Source organism: Magnolia sinica, chromosome 14 (genome assembly GCF_029962835.1).
Source record: "Magnolia sinica isolate HGM2019 chromosome 14, MsV1, whole genome shotgun sequence".
In the NCBI taxonomy this organism is placed as follows: Eukaryota; Viridiplantae; Streptophyta; class Magnoliopsida; order Magnoliales; family Magnoliaceae; genus Magnolia; species Magnolia sinica.
The window spans coordinates 33,941,360-33,963,717 of record NC_080586.1 but is presented as its reverse complement, the minus strand read 5'-3'; the positions used below and the strand labels follow the sequence as shown (position 1 = coordinate 33,963,717).

At 40.1% G+C, this 22,358-nt stretch overlaps 1 protein-coding gene across 3 annotated transcripts in view; it reads left to right on the top strand.

Moving 5' to 3' along the window:
- The first annotated feature begins 2,566 nt into the window (after positions 1 to 2,566).
- The window catches only part of LOC131225715 (autophagy-related protein 18g-like), a 54,350-nt gene continuing 34,558 nt past the window's right edge, over positions 2,567 to 22,358 (top strand). The window contains exons 1-2 of one of the 3 annotated variants that reach the window (XM_058221294.1): positions 3,213 to 3,339; positions 5,621 to 5,726. Coding sequence is in view for 2 of the 3 variants with exons in the window: in XM_058221291.1 (XP_058077274.1) it covers positions 3,169 to 3,339 (171 nt within the window). In the remaining variant the exon portion in view is untranslated. Of the gene's footprint in view, positions 3,340 to 5,620; positions 5,727 to 22,358 lie in introns of all 3 variants that reach the window. The other 2 variants (XM_058221291.1, XM_058221293.1) reach the window with 2 other exon arrangements.

Below are 22,358 nucleotides of genomic sequence, written 5' to 3'. Positions count from 1 at the left end.
CTTTCAAATGCAAAATCTTCGGGCACATGTTCCACCCATGGTCCTTTGGCCAGAAAACTTACACGGTGGATCCTTGATGGATCTCATTCGTACATGAGACGCCTTTTGCCAAAAAACACGCACGGTGGGCCTTTTATGTATAGACTCGGATTCAGCACCGGCGGAGACTGGGAAAGCTCTATGGATCCACTCTGATGTATATATTTTATTCCCGTAGTTCATTCATTTTGCAAGTTCGTATTAGAGCATGATCCAAAAAATGAAACAGATGTCAGGTTGACCATATAATAGGAAGCAGTAGAAACCCAATACTTACCATTGAAACCTTCCTAAGGCCCACCAAAATGTTTATCTATCGTCAAATCTATTTATAATGTCACATAAACTTAGATAAAGGAAAAAAAAAAAAAAAAAGCTTGATACAAAACTTATATTGTGCATGAGAAGTTTTCATAACATTTTGGACCGTGGGCTCAAAATTGAGGCAGATCTAAAGCTTAAGTAGAGCATATCATAGGAAGCTCCAGGTAATATTTATTAGAAGTAGGGTTGTTCATGAGTCAAGCTAGCTCGAAAAGCTCGCTCGACTCGGCTCGAGTCAACTCGGATTGACTCGGCTTGAATGACCGATTCGAGCTGAGCCAAGCTAATTATTTGAAGCTCGAGTTGAGTTCAAGCCAAGTTCGACCAGGGGGCATTTCAACTCGACTCGAAGTTCGAACTCGAGCTCGACTCGGCTCGATTAATAAATACATTAAATATTAGATATTATATTATATTATATATATATATATATTATATTAATATAAGTTTTAAGTTTAAACTTGAAAAAAAAAACATAAAAAACATACCCTAGAGTCTCTACCCGACCGCATGTACCCCCTTCCCTTTCCCTTTTCTTCTCTTTCTCTGCCCACTGCCAGCCGCACGCCCACCCCGACCACCACCACCAGTTTTCATTTCAGCTCCACAATAGTATGATTTTAATCTTTTGAGATTTACTTCTTAGGCGATAAACCCAAGAAATTCGAGATGAGTTCTTCTCAAATTTGTTAGAGCTTCAAGGAAATCCAATGATCTGATTGGCTAGAGCTCTTTACTTGGATTTCTGATCTATGTTTAACAATGTTTCTTTTCTAGTACTTGGATTTTTGTTGGTGGAAGAAGATCAAGAATAAATCAATTCTTACAGGTTTCCTCATCCAATTCGAAGCTTTGTTTGATTTTTTCATCGGGTTTTACTTTGATTCTCTTAAGATTTTTTGAATTTTTCATCAATGGAGGATGATCAAGAATAGAATCCATTACTCTCTTACCCAACAAGCTCAAGCTCGACTCGAGGTAAACTCGACTCGACTCGAACCACTAGCTCGACTCGAACTCGACTCGACAGCTTTGGCAAACAATCCAAGCTTCAATGTTGAGCTCGAGGCCAAGCTCGAGCTCAAGCTCAAACTCGAGTACATCATGGACAAGCCAAGCCAAGCTTGGCCCACCTCGACTTGACTCGGCTCGATGCCCACTTCTAAGTAGAAGGGTTACTACCAAGTCAAAGTCCCTCCTGACATACAAGTTGGTGTGACATTCACTCCATCTATCATATGTATCAGATCTTACCTCTAATCAGAAGGGTTACTACCAAGTCAAAGTCCCTCCTGACATACAAGTTGGTGTGACATTCACTCCATCTATCATATGTATCAGATCTTGTCAAGATGTGAGACGAGATAGACTCAAAACTCAAGTGAGTCGCGCAATATTAAAAGGTGAGAAGGGGGATGCTACTACTGAAACTTTACTAAGGCGAACATGAACCTTTGGATCGGCCAACATAATGTATTTTTCTCCCAAAAATTAGGGTTGAACGCACCCTGCGAATAGGTTGGATGGTGGGGATATTTCTGAGAAGGTTTCAATGCAGAGCATCTCCATCGTAGAGGTGCAGTAACTTAAAAGGGTCTTAGATCAACCTACTTTTTGGTTCGTGTCCTAACGTGACCGGGCTCAAATGATCGAGCGAGTGCAGTGGATTTCATATAAACACCTCAGTCGAACCTAAGAGCATTTTGTTGCACGGCTAAGTTAGCGTTCGTACAAGTAGCGGTAGCATGGATATGACCATCTCGAAGAAATGCTAAATACACACGCTCGGTCGACTCGCCTCATGTGGCACATGTGCAAGATCAGTGCTGCTGATCAGGTCACATCAACTTTTTAGACACCATGCCTAAACATCAGGCCATACGATCATCAGCTAGGACGAAAAGTTCATATTGAATTTAGATCTGGGGGTCAATTTCTTTTAACCGTCCATTTTATTTTGTACCTGCATACCACCAGATGAGAATATCATCATGAACTTCGAGGAATGGCATGCACGAGCTGCTATCGCACACCTGTTCTTCTTTCTCACGTGCAAGCGGACAGAAGCAATTGCAATGCAATGAGCAGTTAATAATCACCAACATCTGCCCGCCGGAAACATGCACTTCACCAAAAACCAATCTGGTTCACTCATAAAGTGGACCAAGCGGATACTTTGAATCCCCATATTTTTCGTCCTTGTCCTGTCCGCCCATCTCACCACCCGTCATCGTAGCCGGACGTTGAACGGCCCAGATCCCAACAAACATGGGCTGCCGTCAACTACCGACGCACTTTCGTCTTTCTCAGCAATCTCTATGCAGCGTGGCTTAGCTTTTGAAATCCGTTTCGCTTGTGAGAAAAGATACAGCCAAACATCCCACCACCGGCCACAGCAAAATGGCGGAGAGAGAGAGAGAGAGAGAGAGAGAGAGTGAGAGAGTGTGTGTGTGAGATAGAGAGAGAATCTCTATAAATAAGCGAAGCCAACCGACGGACGAATGAAGTCAAACTCAAGAAACTGAAAACCAAAAGCCTCATAAAAAAAGAGCAAAAAGAAGAAAAGAAAGTTTCTTTCCTGGCGTGTGTGAGATTCCGTCGAGCCTCTGATCGGGATTCGGATGGTATTTCCGGCCGCTGGAGTGTGGTCTCTGAGATGGGTGGTGGTGGTCGAGGAGGAGGAGGAGGAGGAGGAGGAGGAGGAGATGGAGGGAGGGTATTTTGGTAAAAGGTGGGGAAGAAATCAGCAGAAGCCGAAGCCGGAGCTGTTTGTTTCGGAACGGCAGCATTCGGAGAGCAGGGATCATGAGAAAGGGGAAGGGAAGTGGGAAGAGCAGTAATATTAGCAATGGGTTGCTGCCCAATTCTCTCAAGATAATCTCTTCTTGCTTGAAGACTGTTTCGACTGATGCGAGGTCGGCTGGTGCGACGGTCGCTGCTTCAATCGCTGCAGCCGGGGACCATCCAAAAGACCAGGTCTTTTTTTTTTTTTTTTCTTTTTTATAATTTAAATTTAATTTTTTTTCTTTCTTTTAAAAATACATGCTCTGGTTTGGTGATGATGATTCTTCACGTGGGAGGTGTTTGATAAATGTAGAATGAAAACCCAAATGGTATTTTTCAGAATTGTTGGTTTCATTGGATTTTTTTCCGTTTCAGTTCTTTAAAAAAAAAAATAATAATAATAATATAGCATCATTGCCTATATCTTATTTTTCATCTGTTTTTGGCGGTTTTGATCATTGGGTTTTACTTCTTTGTTGTTGTTGTTGTTGTCATCGTTGAGTTTTTTTTCAGCTACACTAGAAGGAAATAATCATTTGATTATGTTTTCTTCTTGATTTATTATTGAATGATTCATGTAGAGTTCGACATGCATGTCTTAATGATAATGACTATAATTAGTTTGAATTTTGGCCAGATTGATTTTATCTATGAACTAGAATATCTGGGTTTTTGCGATTTTCGTCCATGTTGAAGTATTGATAAATTCTAATTGATTTGGCATGCCATAGCTTTCAAATTAGTTTATTAATGGAATTATCGTTGTTGGGATCTCATTGGGTCAGTCCTCTCTGCAATGAGGAAGCTAATTTTGCTTCATGGCATCAATGAGCAGGGCAGTATCTTGGTTTAGTAGTTTAATTGAAGATTCATAAATGCTCCCTAACTATAGGGTATTTTTAGCATGATGGAAATGGACATGGGCGTTGACATCCTGGACACAAGAATCTTACCATCTATAGCTGACCAAGAGAATCCACTACTTCAGGATTTGGAATTGAGGTCCATATGATACCTATATCGGATGCCGCTTTTAAGCTTAAAATACCACTTGGGTGTTGGAATTGAGATCCATATGATGCCCAGATATGACAAAGATACTGCTTTTACACTTAAAATACCACTTTGGGTGTTGGAATTGAGATCCATACGATACCCAGATAAGACAAGGACACTGCTTTAATGCTTTTTTCTTTTTTCTTTTTTTGAGAAGTGCGCTTTTATGCTTAAAAATTGAAGTAATGAACAGGATGCAATTCAGATTTTGGCTATGCTGCCTTCCCTTCTGCAATGAGGAAGCTCATTGCATGTCATTGCATCAATTAGGAGTGCAGAATCTGGGTTGAGAGGCTTAATTGAATGTTCATAAGTGCTTGCTAGGACTGACTGTAGGGTTTTTTGCTGCCCTGGCTTTGACCGCTTTTTATATAAATTGGTACGATAAAAACAGACATGGGCGTGGCATCCTGGACTTGAGAATCTTACCATCTATAGCCAACCAAGAGAATCTCCACTTTGAGTGTTGGAATTGAGATCCATGTGTTATCTAGATATGACATGGATACCATTTTATGCTTCCTAAGACTGACTATAGGGTGTTTTTACTGTCATTGGCTACTGCATTTCGCTTTTTATAGAAATTGACATGGCAGAAATGGACATGGGTGTTCACATCCTAGACCCGAGAATCTTTACCATTTATAGCCGTTGGAGAGAATCTGCCACTTTAGGTGTTAGAACTGAGAGCGATATGACACACAGATATGACAAGGATACTGCTTTTACACTTAAAATGCTACTTTGGATGTTGGATTTTAGATCCATATGACCAGATATGACAAGGATACTGCATTTAAAAATTGAAGTAATGAAGAGGATGAGATTAAGTTGTTGCCAGGCCTTCCCTTCTGTAACGAGGAATCTAATTTTGTGTCGTTTCTTCAATTAGCAGTGCAATCTCCTCATTTATTGGCTTAATCGAAGGTTCATAAATTCTTCCCAGTGTTGACTATAGGTTGCCTTTATCGTCGTTGGCTACAGCATTTCACTTTTTATAGAAATTGACACGACAGTAACAGACATGGGCGTTGACATCCTGGACACGAGAATCTTACCATCTATAGCCGACCAAGAGAATCAACCACTTTAGGTATTGGAATTGATATCCATCTGGTACCCATATATGACAAGAATACCACTTTTATGCTTAAAATACCACTTTCGGTGTCGGAATTGAGATCCATATGATACCCATATACGACAAGGATACCGCTTTTACACTTAAAATGCCACTTTAGTTGTTGGAATCAAGATCCCCATGATCCCTAAATGCAACAAGGATACCGCTTTTATGCTTAAAGTTGAATTAGTGAATAGGATGTGATTCATATAGTGCCTATTTTGAATTTTGAACTGTGTAGGTGTTGTAGTCCATATCAATCCATTTTGGTTGACTTCTGTTGCCTTTTTTTAGGGCTGTTACTTAGAATCAGTCCTCAAATGAAGACTAGAGCCACTCATCTCGAGGTTGGCATGTCCTCCACGTGCTTGGAACATGCACCGTTTGAAGAGCCTTTAAGGTTAACAAAAGCATTTTTAGAACTCTCTCACTCATTGCATCTTTAAGTTACAGTTCAAACCATCTCTAATCCCTTAAAATCCATGCAGACTTCCACCAAGGGTTGTGATGCAGGACATGAAAATTAAATATGATATGCGAGATTTCAGGCTTAAGATCACGTTAGTTCAGAAACAATTACACAAATCCATATCCCACATAAAAGTCCAAACATTCAATTAAGGGGAATCTATGCGGGTCTAGGCCTACACATGATAGGGCTGAATCAATAAAAATTATGAACCAAACGATACTTAAAGATAAGAAATAATCAACCACACATGTGTAGTAATCAGTCCCTAATCCAAGGGATTCACCAATTTTAAATCAAGGAACCCTAAGGTAAGAAAAGGGGTATAAAATTGGAGATTTAAGTAATTTAGGGTTAGGTTTAGGGATTTTGGGTGAAAGCGGAGTGAAAGAGAGGAGAGAGATGAACCAGAGAAGTACTACACGCGTAGACAACAACAATGGCCCAGACACATGCGTGTGATCTCGGCCGCACGTGTGTGGGGCCCACTATTCAGAAAAAGGCCACCTTGGCCCTGGTCAGCCAGGGATGGACTCCAAAACCCCCAAATTTCAACTCGATCTGATGTATAGTTTGGGCGTGGTGCTCCGCCGAAGTTTCAGCCCTCCCGTAGGGCCAGATTCTGAAATTCTGCTGTGGGGAGGAGAATTGCTGCAATAGATGATTGATTCGAAGTGTAGATGATGGGGTGAAATGAGAAGAAGGGATGATAGAAGATGGGTAGTAGAGATGGCGATGGATGGGGGCGAATTGGGATATATGTGGCTTCGCACCACGGTAGTTAACCCTTCGATGAAAGGAGGGCTTCGCACCCAATTAGGTTTCACAACTTAGAGAGTAGGAAAACACAGAATTTATATTAATCTTCCATGAATGAAAAAAAGCTACAAGGGGTGCCTATTTATAAGAAAACCATATACCCCAAAACTCGCGCCATATGCGCAACCTATTACTTGGCGATGAAGTAAACCAAAATAAAAACTAATCAAAGAAATCTGAAGCGTCCATGATGTTCTAAATAACATTAATAAGCAAAACCTAAAATATGAAATCAATCTGACTAGTGGGCCACGATCATGAGATCCCATAATGGGCTTTTCTTGACTAACAGGCCCACTCTTTTGAATCAAAATTTCGTCTTCTAGCTAGGAGGCCCTCCCTGAGCGTCGTCATCGATCCAGATCGACGGTGGGGCCCTCCTTCTGGCGTACGTGCGTAGGGGGCGGCGTGAGTGCGCGTGTGCGCGTGATGTCCCCATCAATTCTCCCCGACTACGAACATTTCGCCACTGGCAAAATAAAACTCTTGAACCGCTCTAGGATGTTAGGATCACATCTCTGAAGCTCCTCCTTAGTGAGCCACGTGCTGTCTGAAGCTGGGCGTGACTTCCATTTAACGAGGTACTTCTGAAATATGCCGTCCGACGTTGAAACTATCTGATGGTTCAGGATATCCTCTATTTCCTTTTTGGGTGTGTGAAGGTTAGGTATGAGAGGTAGAGGCTGGGAAAATAGGTCGGGAAGGATAGGTATGGGAGGTAGAGGCTGGGAAGATGGGTCGAGACGGGTAGGTGTGGGAGGTAGAGGTTGGAAAAATGGGTTGGGAATGGTAGGTATGGGACGTAGAGGCTAGGAAAATGGGTCGGGACAGGTAGGTATGGGAGGTAGAGGCTGGGAAAATGAGTCGGGACGGGTAGGTATGAGACGTAGAGGCTGGAAAAATGGGTCAGGAAGGGTAGGTATAAGAGGTAGAGGCTGGGAAGAAAGGTTAGGAAGTGTGAGTATGAGAGGTAGAGGCTGGGAAAATGTGTCGAGAAGGGGCCATGGTTCAAGAGAAATATGGGGAATGAGGACGGGTAGGCGAAGGGCCGGATAAAGTATCAGTGGTCCCCTAAAAAGTAATTAGATCCTCCACGTTGAATGTGAAACTAATTTCCATATAAGGTGGAAGATCTACCTCATACGCATTAAGACCATTTCGTTTTATAATTTTGAAGGGTCCAGCGCTACGCACGTGTAACTTACGAATGACCCTTGGAGGGTACCGCTCGGGTCAGATGCGGACTATCACAAAGTCCCCAATATTGAATTCTTTGAAACGTTTATGTTGGTTTGCAGAAAATTTGTAATGTTCATTACTAGTAGTGATCTTCTGCCTGATTTCTTGATGCCATGAATAAATGTGATGCGCAAAGGACTCTGCAAGCTCTGACACCCTATGGGACAGTGACATAGGGACAAGATCAATAGGTTTCCCAGGTTTATAAACAGTAACGACTTCATAAAGACTGAGACCTGTGGACCTATCGACCGAACTATTAAACGCAAACTCGGCTATAAGTATTACGGTGTCCCATATTCTGGTGTGCTCTATATCCCTCCTAGGGGGAGACTCATCCGGTAGATCATCAGGAAAGATATCACGTAACTCATCTATTATCGGAATGGCCTCAGTGGGTAACTCTACACTAACCTCTGGTGCACTCTCTCCAGCCACAAGGCTGCACATGTCGTACCTCTCAAAATAGTGGTATTGATGTCTCTCATGGGGTGGGTGCACGGGTGCACACCCATAATTGATTCCTTTACCTACTCCATTCATTGGTTTATCCTCCAGGCCACCTGCCTGAGATTGGACATCTACCTCAATGGTGGGGTTTGTCCTGGCGATGGTCTTTAGTCGGGTAATGCATACATCAAGCTGTTTAAAGCATTGGTCCATTTCCAAGCGCTTAATCAAAAACTCCAACTTATGGGACAGCTTGTTTAGTGACTCTTGCAATTGTTTCATATTTAGTGTAGGGTGCTAACCAAAATTCAACAATATAGTCGTCAAAATATAAGATTTTTTATTTTATTTTATTTTAATTTTTAAGAAACAACCTAGTTTCTAAAAACGAAAGAGGAAACTTTTTTTAAACAAGTTAGGAAAGTTTCTAAAAAAAAAACAAATTAGGAAAGTTTTTTAAAACAAATTAGGAAAGTTTCTAAAGAAAAGCAACCAAGTTTCTAAAAACGAAAAAGGAAAGTTTCTAAAAAAGAAAAAAGAAAGGAAATTAGTTTCTAAAAACAGATTAAGAAAGTTTCAAAAAAATTAGTTTCTAAAAAACAGAAAAGGAAAGTTTCTAAACCTAGAAATAGAAATCTAAGTTAATTTCTAAAATAATTAAAATAAGGGGATAACAAAAAATTTCAGCAGCTTATGTCAGGGTTTATGGACTTCTAAACAACCATATATGATGAGAATTGATGCGTAATGGACATAAACAACCAAACCCTAAACATGTAATAAATTCCCCTACAAGAACCGTAGGCTCTGATACCAAATTTGATCCAGGACATGAATATTAAAGATGATATGCGAGATTTCAAGCTTAAGATCACGTTAGTTCAGAAACAATTACACAAATTCCACATCCCACATGAAAGTCCAAACATTCAATTAAGGAGAATTTATGCGGGTCTAGGCCTACACATGATAGGGCTGGATCAATAAAAATTATGAACCAAACGATACTTAAAGATAAGAAATAATCATCCACACATGCATAGTAATCAGTCCCTAATCCAAGGGATTCACCAATTTCAAATCAAGGAACCCTAGGGTAAGAAAAGGGGCATAAAATTGGAGATTTGAGTAATTTAGGGTTAGGTTTAGGTATTTTGGGTGAAAGCGGAGTGAAAGAGAGGAGAGAGACGAACCAGAGAAGTACCACACGCGTGGACAACAACAATGGCCTAGACGCACATGCGTGTGATCTCAGCCGCACGTGTGTGGGGCCCACTATTCAGAAAAAGGCCACCTTGGCCCTGGTCAGCCAGGGATGGACTCCAAAACCCCCAAATCTCAACTCGATCCGATGTACGGTTTGTGCGTGGTGCTTCGCCGAAGTTTCAGCCCTCCTGTAGGGCTAGATTCTGAAATTCTGCTGTGGGGAGGAGAATTGCTGCAATAAATGATTGATTCGAAGTGTAAATGATGGGGTGAGATGAGAAGAAGGGATGGTAGAAGATGAGTGGTAGAGATGGCGATGGATGGGGGCGAATCGGGATAGATGTGGCTTCGTACCACGGTAGTTAACCCTTTAATGAAGGGAGGGCTTCGCACTCAATTAGGCTTCACAACTCAGAGAGTAGGAAGACATAAAAATTTTATTAATCTTCCATGAATGAAAAAAGCTACAAGGGGTGCCTATTTATAAGAAAACTATATACCCCAAAACTCGCGCTATGTGCGTAACCTATTACTTAGCGATGAAGTAAACCAAAATAAAAACTAATTAAAGAAATCTGAAGCGTCCATGATGTTCTAAATAACATTAATAAGCAAAACCTAAAATATGAAATCAATGACTAGTGGGTCATGATCATGAGATCCCATGATGGGCTTTTCTTGACTAATGAGCTCACTCTTTTGAATCAAAATTTCGTCTTCTAGATAGGAGGCCCTCCTTGGATGTCGTCATCGACCCAGATCGACGGTGGGGCCCTCCTTCTGGCGTACGTGCGTTGGAGGGGGGGGGGGGAGGCAGCGTGAGTGCGCGTAATGTCCCCATTAGGTTGTCAGCATGTTGGCTCCCTAGCTTTGCACCTTAGCCCATGACAAGTTGACAATTGGCTTGCGCTTTAAGCTTCCTAGACGAGTTCTTTTCAATGGGGTCATCTCATCAAATGGAGTATCATTGTTGATTTCATGTGCACATTTTGTGTGGTCTTTGGTAGATGAATCATGAGTTGAGATGTCCAATATCTAACACAAGCGTATGCATTTTTCGATCCAATGGTGTTTTCTCGGCTTTTGTTCAAACAAAGAATTTTCGTAACTTATAGCTTGGCATGAAATTATCATTACACAAGTTACTCTAAGAGGGATAAAAACACTAATAACCATCCTTCTTAGAGGGAAACCTCGGTAAAGTCTCACATGAGGAGTTTTAGAAGCCTCGAAAATGCATCTTAAAACAATGTAAAACCTCCAAGCATAGGAAGAAAACCTTTATTCATAAAATCATTAATTTTTTTCTTCTACTCACATTTTATGAAACTTTCTTATTTTTAATCTTGGCCACTAATTATTTAACATAGCAAAAATACTTTTAAAACCGACAAAGCACTCAAATTTATTTTTTTTGTCATTAATCTTAAGTATTTATTTCGATGCTTGAAATGACGAAGTCCTGTAAAAAAATGTAATAGATATTGGAAATAGCTATAAAACTAGTGAAAGAATGCTCAAAACAAATATCAAGCACAAATATATGCCTTGTGAATGGTTATCGTGTCAAATTGGCTGTCGAAAGGGATCGACCTAAACGTAGGCACCTCTAAGATGAGCACAAGAATTACAAACAAAGTAAGAAGCAATAACCAGAATTTTCATTCATTTCCAAGGTGCCTTGATACTACTCATGTTAGGCCTTTATATAGGCTTTGAGACACAAAGAAGGAGGTTCTTAATGTCATTGATAATTGATGACTTCTTCTTCTTTTTTTGCAAAAAATGAAATAATAAATGAGAAAGATGCTTAATGGATAAGAGAGATTTTATTGGATGGCTAGCTGATTGATTTTGCATAACTAGCCTCCTAATTAGGAGGCTTGGGCATCCTTATTAATGGGCCAACTGTGGGGTTTGGACTTGGCCCATGGATCTTGGGCCCAGTTTAGCCTGCATTAATTCTCCCCAACATAAAAGAACTCGACTTCGGTGAGTTAATGGCCTAATATTGCTCATAGAGGTCAAGATTCAAGCATTGGAAGTCTATAACTGTGATCCATGTAGCATCGAAGAGCAATTGTCCTTGCCAATGGACAAAAAACTTCTAGTACCCACCTTGGTGCATGGAGACGATCTGGTCCTCGAGAATATCAACGATAGTGTCTGTAGGTGGCAAAATGGTTGGAAGTGTGATAGCTTGTTACTTGATACCATCATCAGAATAGTGCCCATGATAGGTGGAAAGATCTTTCACATTGAAATTTTTTAGGTAAATCTAGTGGGAGATTTAAAACATAAGCATTATCTCTAATCTTCTTTATGATTTTGAATGGTCTCACATTGTGAGGATGGAACTTCTTCGAGGATTTGGAGATTAACCATTTAGGACGAATACAGGCCATAACTATGTCACCTTCCGCAAATTTGACAAAACGACGGCTTGATCTGCATGTTGCTTATAACTTTCATTATATGTAACGATATTGCGTCGAACTTCATCATGCACCTGCCGCAAATAGTATGCACTAGAGAATTGAAGTTTGGTTTTTACTGTTACCCAAAGAGTTTTTCAAAAATAGCTCATGAAGCTCGTATCACGATTTGACACAATTGTCTTCAAAAGCTCATGAAGACGAACAACCTCTCAAAAAAATAATTGACCAACCTTGAGAGCATCTATTGTATTCGTGGTATGAAATGATCCATCTTTGAAAATCGATCAAACATCACAAATACTGAATCAACTTTCTGGGAGGTCTTTGGCAAACTTAGAATAAAGTCCAAGTTGAGACCTTCCCACGGAACACAAGGGATCGGTAGTGGTTGATACAATCCACCATTTTTCTTTTAACCTTTAGTGAGTTGTTAAACCTTGTATAACTGGAAAATCTTTGTGACATTAGACGAGGCCAAAAGTACTTATCTTGAATGAGGGCTATGGGTCTTATTATGGCGCAAGTGAGAACTACATCCATCAGCGTGAAATTCCCTCACAACATACGAATGGACGTGGTTGGCAGGCAAAGTTGCATCCCTTATAACAAGTTGCCATCATGACTGTTGAAATGTAAGTGTTTTTTTTTTTTTTGAAAGGTGAGAAACACACAAACACTACCACCCCACGTATGCATGGGTTCTCAAACCCTTGACCTCAGAGATGAGACACACAATATCTACCACTGAGCCAAGAGAAAGAGACCCCGAAATGTGAGCACCCGGAGTCCAACATATCATCAAGCTGGAGAATGGAGAAGCGTTACTTCACCGTGATTTTATTAATAGCTCGACTGTCCACACACATATGCCAACTTCCATCCTTCTTGAGGGTAAGGAGGACTGGCACAACGTATGGGTTTAGGCTCTCTTAGGTGTAGCATTTTTTTAGCAACTCATCAACTTGACAATTCAACTAGGTATGCTTAGTCAGACTCATTTGGCATGTTGATAAGTTAGGTAAGGATGCTCTAGGAACTAAATCTATGACACGCTGGATATCTCGTAATGGAGGCAAGTCCTTAGGCAGATCATCAAGGACAAAATCTTAGAAGTCATGAAGCATGGATTTATTTTCATTAGGAAAAGGCTCATAATGATGAGTAACGGGCTCTAGCACTTGTTTTGTGATCTTCTTCGAACTTCTGCATGGTGAGAACATAAGAGTTAAGATGGGCAGTTAATCCCAATGATGGGGGTGTAGATGAAGGAGGTCATGTAGGTTGCAAGGTGGCGGCGTGTGATAAGAGTGGGGCTTCAACTCTAGCTTCAATCATGGTTTCAATAGGGGATTCCTCTAGCTATGGTGCAAGCTCTATTTAGGATTGTTCCATCTCAATAGTGCTTGTCATAATACTCATGGCCGTCCGAGTATTAGGGGTCCTCATTACCGTAGTTGTTGGAGCACAAAATTCATTGCGCACTCGCAAAACAGGAACATATTGCACGGTTGGCAATAGTGATGCATTGCGTGACTGCGCAATTGAAGGAGGCTTGGGTCTGAAGTCGTGAAAGAAGGAGAATGGCGAAGTAGAGGTCGATGGCGTGATCGCGTCGCATAATAGAAACGTGTTGCTCGACCGCACAATATGGACGCATTGTGTGCCCGCGCAACCACACCTTGTTGCGCGAATCTAAGGTTTCACATGTGTGAATGCCTATAAATGCCCCATCTCCCTTCTCATTTGATCATCAGAGAAACATTCGAGAGCTTCAGGAATCAAGAGTTGCAGAATTTAGGTATCTCGCGGGTCGTAGCATTGAAAGATGGAAGAAGGAAGGAGGCAGATGAAGAAAGCTACAAGGAAAGCTTGTTGCATGACAGAGTCTGTTTGTGTGATCGCATAATAGAGGTCATACATGACCAATATGCTATACATTTCATGCAACTTTGTTATGGATTCACCATCCTATGCACATCTTATGCATACCAACGTGAAGCAAGGGTTTCAAGCCAGCACATCTCTTCTATCATTGCGATGAATGCTCTACAAGCCGAAATGCTACCGAAATCATCATTGGATTTGAAAAGATACAACCCAATGAGCCGAAAGATTATGCAAGCTATGGGATTCAACAGTGATGAACCAGCAAGGTTGAATAATGGCAGGGGTATACAAATCCCAGTTGGTATCCATGAAAAGAAATGGGAAAAGTTTTGCGGGCTGTGGGCATCTCCTATATACACACAAGTAAATATGATTCACATATTCTAGATAGTTAGCAAAGAAATAAATTGGAGACAAATGAAAGCGTTAAAGAAGAGATGAAGCAGCCTGAAACATCGCTGATGTAGATAGAAGACGGGGGGCAACCAACTGTTGATGAATTATGAGAAATAAATCTAGGGACAGACGATGAACCTCGGAACATGTACGTAAGTAAGCGCCGACCTGCCAGAGGAAGAAATGAACCAATATATCGAATTGTTAAAAGAAAATAAAGATGTATTTGCCAATACATATGCGAAAATGCCTAGTCTAGAGCCGACAGTGGTGATGCACTGGCTCAACATTTCAAAGGAGAAAAAGCCAATTAAGCAAATGTAGCGGCGCTTTCATCCCGATTTAAATAAGTTGATTAAGGTCAGCTTTATTAGAGAGGTGAAATATCCTAAATGGATCTCTAATATAGTACTTGTCAAGAAAAAGAGTGGACAAATCAGAGTATGCGTTGATTCCAGGGATCTGAATGAAGCATGTCCAAAAGATGACTTCCATTGGCTATAACAAAATTGTTTGATCTATAGTACGACAAAAAACAATTATGTACTTCATGGATGGATATGCTGGATACAATCAAATATGTATGGTGCCAGAGGACGAAGAAGCTACAACACTCAAAACCTGTCTAGGGATATATTGTTATAAAGTCATGCCATTCGGGCTCAAGAACGCTAGGGCAACATACCAAAACGCAATGCAAAATATCTTTCATGATATGACACATAAACATGTTGATTGCTACATCGATGATTTGGTAGTACGATCCTACAACCATGAAGAGCATCGAGAACACTCGTTATCAGTCTTTCGTCGACTCAGGAAAAAATAATTAAAAATGAATCTGACAAAGTGTGTATTCGGAGTATCGTCTGGCAAGTTCCTTGGGTTTGTTGTCAAGCATCGGGGGATATAAGTTGACTCAGGAAAGATCAGGGCGATCCAAGAAATGCCTCTGTCGAGAACATTACGGGAATTAAAAAGTTTACAAGGAAAACTAGCTTATATCCGACGCTTTATATCGAACTTGGCAGGAAGATGCCAACCATTCGCCCGCCTCATGAAAAAAAAAGGGTAGAGTTTGTGTTGGATGCCAGAATGCATTTGATTCTATTGAAGACCTACTAAAGCAATGCCCAGTGTTAACAAAACGTGAAAGGTAAGCCCTTGGTTTTATACATTGCCACATGCGAAGGTTCTCTAGGAGCTTTGTTGGCTCAACGCAATGAACAATGGAAAGAGAGTGTCCTCTATTACCTGGAGAAAAACATTAATAGGGGCGGAACATAACTATTCTCCCATCGAGAAAGTATGCCTAGCCCTCATTTTCGCAATACAGAAACTGCGACATTATTGCTTGTCTCACAAAATAATGCTTATCTCATGAGCAAATCCAAAAAAATATCTGATGACATGGCCAATGTTGTCTAGAAGGTTGGCCAAATGGATATTGCTTCTCTCTAAGTTTACAATAACTTATGTGTCGTGTCGTCCAAGGTGTTAAAAGGACAAGTAGTTGCAGACTTTTTAGTAGCCCATCCGGTTCTTAGCGGTGATGAGATTTCCAATGAGTTCCCAGATGAACAAGTGTTGCTAGTTGAGCCACCAAGGTCCTGATAGATGTATTTTGATGGTGCTGCTCAGACATCAGGCGCGGGTGCTGGGGTGATTTTCATTAATCCTCACAGTGATTTGTTGCCATACTCTTTTACGTTGAGTACAACATGCATAAATAATGAAGTTGAATATAACGCTCGTCTTAGGATTGGAAATAACTCAAGAAATGAAAATTTAAGCTATATGGATCTCTGGGGATTTTAAGCTGGTGAAAAATCAATTCACTAAAGAATTTGAAATATGGAAGTCGGAGGAATTGTTGCCCTATTGCCAGCGGGCATGAAAATTGTTGGAAGATTTTCATGACGTTGAAATTAACCACGTGCCCTGGCACGAAAATGCAAAGGCTGATGCATTGGCCAGTCTTGCTGCAGCACTCTCTTGCCTTGTCAGGAGCCCTCTTCAGATGACAATAGAAGAACGGGATTCTTGCCACCATCTGAGTTTATAAGCAAGACTGTAAAAGCACAACCGGTATCTTGCTTAGAAGTCACGATTGATGACTGGCAGCTACCATTTGTACATTACCTAAAGTATGGGATCCTACAAGAAGAACAGTTACTAAAACTATAAGTCAAGCAAAGGTCGAAAAGATTTGTCGTACATGATGAAGTATTATACAAAAAATCTTATAATGAGATGCTGCTACGATCTCTGGATGCAAAAGAGGCCAATATGTGTTACAAGAAGCCCATTCAGGCATCACATGGGATATTATTGGCCCTCTATGTTTAAAGATGTAATAGCTTTCGTCAAATGATACCATGAGTGCTAGATACATAGTGACATCATACATATACCACCCGAAGACATGCATCAATCAGTGGCTTCATGGCCTTTTGCGGCCTGGGGATTGGATGTCATTGGCCCCATCAATCCGCCATCTTTGCGATGATGCCAGTGTATATTGGTAGCAATGGATTATTTTTCCAAATGGATAGAAGCTATTGCTCTGCGCAATGTCAAAGAAAAAGATGTCGCAGATTTTATTCGCCATGCAATCATATATCGGCATGGAATTCCGAAGAAAATTGTTACTGATAATCATACTCCATTAAAAAACAAAAACATAGAAAAAATATGCTGAAAGTTTGGTATTCAGCATTCCTTCTCGATCGCGCAATATGGACGCATTGTGTGCCTGTGCAACCAGGTGTGGTTGTGCGGATCTAAGGTTTCACACGTGTGAATGCCTATAAATATCCCATCCAAGGTGTCCCGTATCGGTATCGGTTGGCGTAACGGTGCCCTCCGAAACCGATACGGATACGGGGGCGTAACGGCCCGTAACGGCGCAATTTTTTTTTTTGCTAAAAAAATATGAAAAAATATGGATTAAATCCAGAATATTCTAAGCATTCCAAATATGCATTTATTTATAAATTGGAACATGTTTATGGTAGTGTAACGGTCCACTCTTTGGTAAGAAGTTGTATCGCCCTGTCTGATTAATTTTTTAACCAGGTAACTTGAATTTGACTAAAAAATTCATATATTTAATTTTTTAAATATGTAATTTATATACTTAACATCTTGATATCATTTCTCCCAATAGTTCTTTAAAAAAATGAAATTAAATTCAGGTAGATGGCGTTGCCAATTTGGGGCTGACTTGGAGGACCAATTTATTCTCCCAATCAGCCTCAAATTCATGCCATTTATTGTCATTATCCCACTTATAAATTGGTGGATGTTTATTGGATAGTGAATCATAAAAAAAAAATAAAAAATCAAAAGGCCCTATTTTTAAAAATAAAAGTTCACAAATTAACAATTAAAACTATTTAAATAATTTAATTTTGGCATTGTGAGTTAGCAATTGCAGTCCATAATTTAATTGTCAAATTTCAAGTTAATATATGTCTCGTGTACAATTTTTTAAGGCTTGAATTAGGAGGGACTCAGATGTAAAGTGCAACACACGTGTCAAAGTTTTTTGGGCCTCACCCGTGATGAATGTGTTATATCTACACCATCCATCCATTTTGCTAAATAATTTTAGGGCATGAGCCCAAAAATGAGGCACATCCAAAGCTCGGGTGGATTGCACCGTAAGAAACAATAATAATTAAATGTTCACCGTTAAAAATTTATTGGGGGCTAAAAAAGTTTTAGATCAAGCTAACATGTGTGTTTTCCCTTCATCCACGTCAATGTGACTCAATTAACAGGTTAGATTGAAAATAAACATTACAGTGGACTTTAGGAAAATTTTAATGGTGAGTATTCTATAACCACTATTTCCTATGGTGTGGTCCACCTGAGATTTGGATATTACTAATTTTTTGAATCCTGACTTAAAATGACGTGGCAAAATGGATGGACGATATGGATAAAATATATACATTACGGTGAGGCCCACTCGGGTCTGATCTGATTGGATGGAAAATAAACGTTACTGTGCGTCCTAAAAATCATTTAAACGTGAAAATCATTATCCCTGCTGCTATTTTGGTGTGGTCCAGATGATCTCTGGATATAATTCATTTTTTCGCTGGTGCTCTAAAATGATCTCTGAAAATAGGTGAACGGTGTAGATGTAATAAATACATCACTGTCGAGCCCATATAACGTTGATCTCCTTTTGAACCGTTCGTACAACTCGGAGCTCGAGGAGTGTCAGCGCTCGTCTTTTGCGTGACACGTACCCACAGCAGTCAGCCGCTGCAAATAAAAAAAAAAAAAAAAGGAGAGAGAGGGAAACGAAAAGAAAAAAAGAGGGAAAGAAAGAAAAGAAAGAGGGAAAGAAGAGATTGAGAGAGAGAGAGAGAGAGTGGGAGAGAGAGGAAGAAGAAGAAGAAGATCAGGAAGCAGCAGCCGCTCGAGAAGAAGAAGAAGAAGAAGAAGAAGAAGAAGAAGAAAGAGAAGAAGAAAAGAAAGAAAAAAAAGGTAAGGTTTTTTTTTTTTTTTTTCCAGGGCCCGTAACAGCCGTTACGGGTCTGTAACGGCCGTTATGGCCCGTAACGGCCGTTATGGCCCGTAACGGCCGTTACGGTCACAGAATTCCATAACGGCTGTTTCAACCCCGTATCGCGTAACGGGTCCCACCGTTACCGTTACGTATCAGCCGTTACGGCCGATACGTAACCGATTTGGGATACCCTGACCCCATCTCCTTTCTCATTTGATCATCAAAGAAACATTTGAGAGCTTCAGGAATCGAGAGTTGCAGAATTTAGGTATCTCGTGGGTCATAGCACGGGAAGACAGAAGAAGGAAGAAGGCAGGACGAAGAAAGCTATAAGGAAAGCCTATTGTGCGACTGCGCAATAGAGGTCATACATGACCAGTTTGCTATGCATTTCATGCAACTTCATCATGGATTCCCCATCCTATGCGCATCTTATGCATACCGACGTGAAGCAAGGGTTTCAAGCCCGCACACCTCTTCTGTCATTGTGACAGATGCTCTACAAGCTGAAATGCTGCCAAAATCATCATTGGATTATTTCAATTACATTAACTAAGTGTACTTTGTTTTAGAATAAAGGGTAATGCGAGGAATGTAATATGATTTCAGATTAATGAAATAAAACGATGATGAGTATTCTTTGTTGAATTTCTTTTGTCATTATTGAATATAGATATTCTAATATCCAAAACACATTTCTGATCGAAACAGTAGGAATGAAGGTTCTTGGCTTATGAGTGCTCATTAGAAAGTGTTCTATCTGTTCGCAATGGTAATAGTCAACACCCAGCCGCTCTCGCCTGTGGGGGATCAGGACTAGGACCTCGCCCTTTGGTGTCATGTGCGCTAGTTGCCTTTAATGTTTTAAATATCGACGATATCGGCCGATATATCCCACGATATATCTTGTATCCCACCCGTGCGATACGAAATGCACAAGTGGTGCAATATATCCCACATGTTTGATCCGATAAGCATTTTCGATTTTCAATCATTTTTTCTGTAAATCATGTTAAATCAATGTCAAATTGTTATAAATTCATGATTTTTTTTTCATATTTTGTATAAAAAAATCATAAATTTCGAGCTTCGATTTCGAGATTTGGAGGAGATGGGCCCATTTGATGAATTTTTTTTTTTTTTTTAAAATCAAAATTTCTCAATTTCTCGTAAATCAGTTGTAATCTTTGTGTCCAACATAAATTCAAACATTTATGTAACCTAATCTAGTGACTCTTCTTTCGTTTTTGAATGTATTGCTTGTGTTTCCACACGTTTTCTTACATTTATAAATTATATGAATAGACTTGCAATATACTTGCATCAATTCAGTTAGACAACGCATAGATTAAGACTCCATATAAAGAAAACCTATTATGTGCACTTATTATTATGTTTTTTAATATTTTGATTTATAAGTGTGTATTGATGTCTTTTTTTCTTTTTATAAATTTTATTTTTTAACAATCACTGAAGTTTCATTGAAAAATTTGACCAATTTCCCAATGTTTCCAACAATATCGGTACATTACGCGATACAACTGATATATCTCATGCGTTAACCGATATGTATCCGTATCCCAAGAATGTGATATGTAACGCGATACCAATATTTCAAACACTGGTTGCCTTTGGTATGAATTCCGTGGTGGAGGGCGTTGGAAAGTTTGTTGTCACCTTAAGTGGAGTATGCATCTTGGGGCATGCTGAAAAGGGTAGTGAGGTGGTCAGTAGCCTTATGGAGTCCAGTTAAGATGTGGATTTGGACCTTTCCCCACAAAAGGTTTTCTTGTTGGAGAATTAAAGCATCGGAGAGTGTATTGCCGCAACTGTTGTTCAACTCATCGAGCCTTCCAATGGACATTGTCGACTGAATCGAAATCATACATGACCATCTTGCGCTGAATCTATTGGTGTAACCCTACCCGACAGCAGTTAGTTGTTATGCGGTCTGTCTTTGTAGGCTTACAATGGACAAAAAGCTAATTGAACTTCTGAGTGTATTCATCCACCGATAAAGCTTCCTTTTTTAATGCAAGGATATCCATGTAGTCTGAAGTTAGGTACTTGCTTTCCAACTTGTCTCTCATGTCAGCCCACCTGGTGATAACAGGGCAACCCATGATGAGATGATTATTGCTAATGTTTCGGCACCAGCTTCTTGCTAGGCCCTTTAGCTTGACCTTGACAAAGGCCGCTTGCTGGATATCACCCATGCCGTACCATGTAAAATAATCTTCAAGTGTTGTGATCCAATCGATAAAAGACTTTGCATTAAGGTGGCTTGTGATGTCTGGAGCTTCAACTTGTACTTTCTTGGCAATATCGTTTCTCTTGGATGTCTCTATTGAGGTGTCATGGGCTCTCTCTGCAAAGAGCTATTGCATGAAGTCATAAACAGACTCCCAAGGACCAATACCATTTTGATTCACTTAAGTTTCTGGCTGGAATCCTAGTTGTAGATTTGGGTTACCATCAGGATCTCCGATGGAATCAGGTTGCTCTCCATGTTATTCCCCACATAGCTAGTCAAAAACAGTTTCCAAGCTGGCTACTCTTGCAAATTGCTTGGTGATGCAATTGTCTCACTATTAATCAGTAAGCCTCCCTTGATTGATGTGACTGGTGCAGGTAGACATCATATCAGGGGAGCGATGTCAACAAAGTAATTGACATAATATGGGGCGGTTTCTGGTTTAAAACAGAAGATTGTTAATGGGATGAGATTTTAGGTTTCAATGAGTTAGAATAAGGGCTGATTTGGATTGTTAATGGGTTGGATTTTGAGCTTTTAATGGGTTGGAATAGGGGCTGGATTTGGATTGGAATAGGGCTGGTTTTCGAGTCTTTTAAAGGGATGGATGCTAGTCCAGATTTTTTGGCTTCTAATGGGCTGTAGTAAGGGCTGCATTTGGACTGGGATAGCGCTAATTTTTAAGGCTTTTAATTAGCTGGAATAGGGGCTCGAATTTGGGCTTTTAATGGGTTGGATTTTAGGCTGTTACCGGGCTAGATTTTTGGCTTTTAATGGGATGTAATAGGGGCTGGATTTGGATTGTGATAGGGCTGACTTCTGGGGCTTTTAATGGCTGTAATAGGGGTTGTTCTTCAGCTAGATTTTGTAGGGTAGATGGCTGCCGAAATTTCGGTAGTCTCCCCTTGTCAATTGGACGTTTGAGCTTTGAAAAAAAGTGAAAGGGGTAGGAAGAATAGATGCAAGGAAGAGAACTATAGGAAAAGATGCAGATTTTTTATTTTTTATTTTATTTTTTTATTTTTAAATGATTAAAGAACTTGGAAGTATAATATTGAGATTGTTGTTGATCCAATACTTCAATCCAGCAGTTAGAACCTCGCTCTGATACCAATCTGGCATAGGCGGCTGATGCGAAGGATTCACCCGAACTTAGGCGCCTCCAAGCTAAGGATAAGAATCACAAAGTAGAAACAAAACTAGAATTTTCATTCATTTCCAAGGTGCCTTGATACTAATGCCAGGCCCTTAAATAAGCTTTGAGATGTACAAAGGAAGGTTAATATCAAAAATCTAGTAAATAAGAAAGATGCTTAATGGATAAGAGATATCTAATGAGATTTTATTGC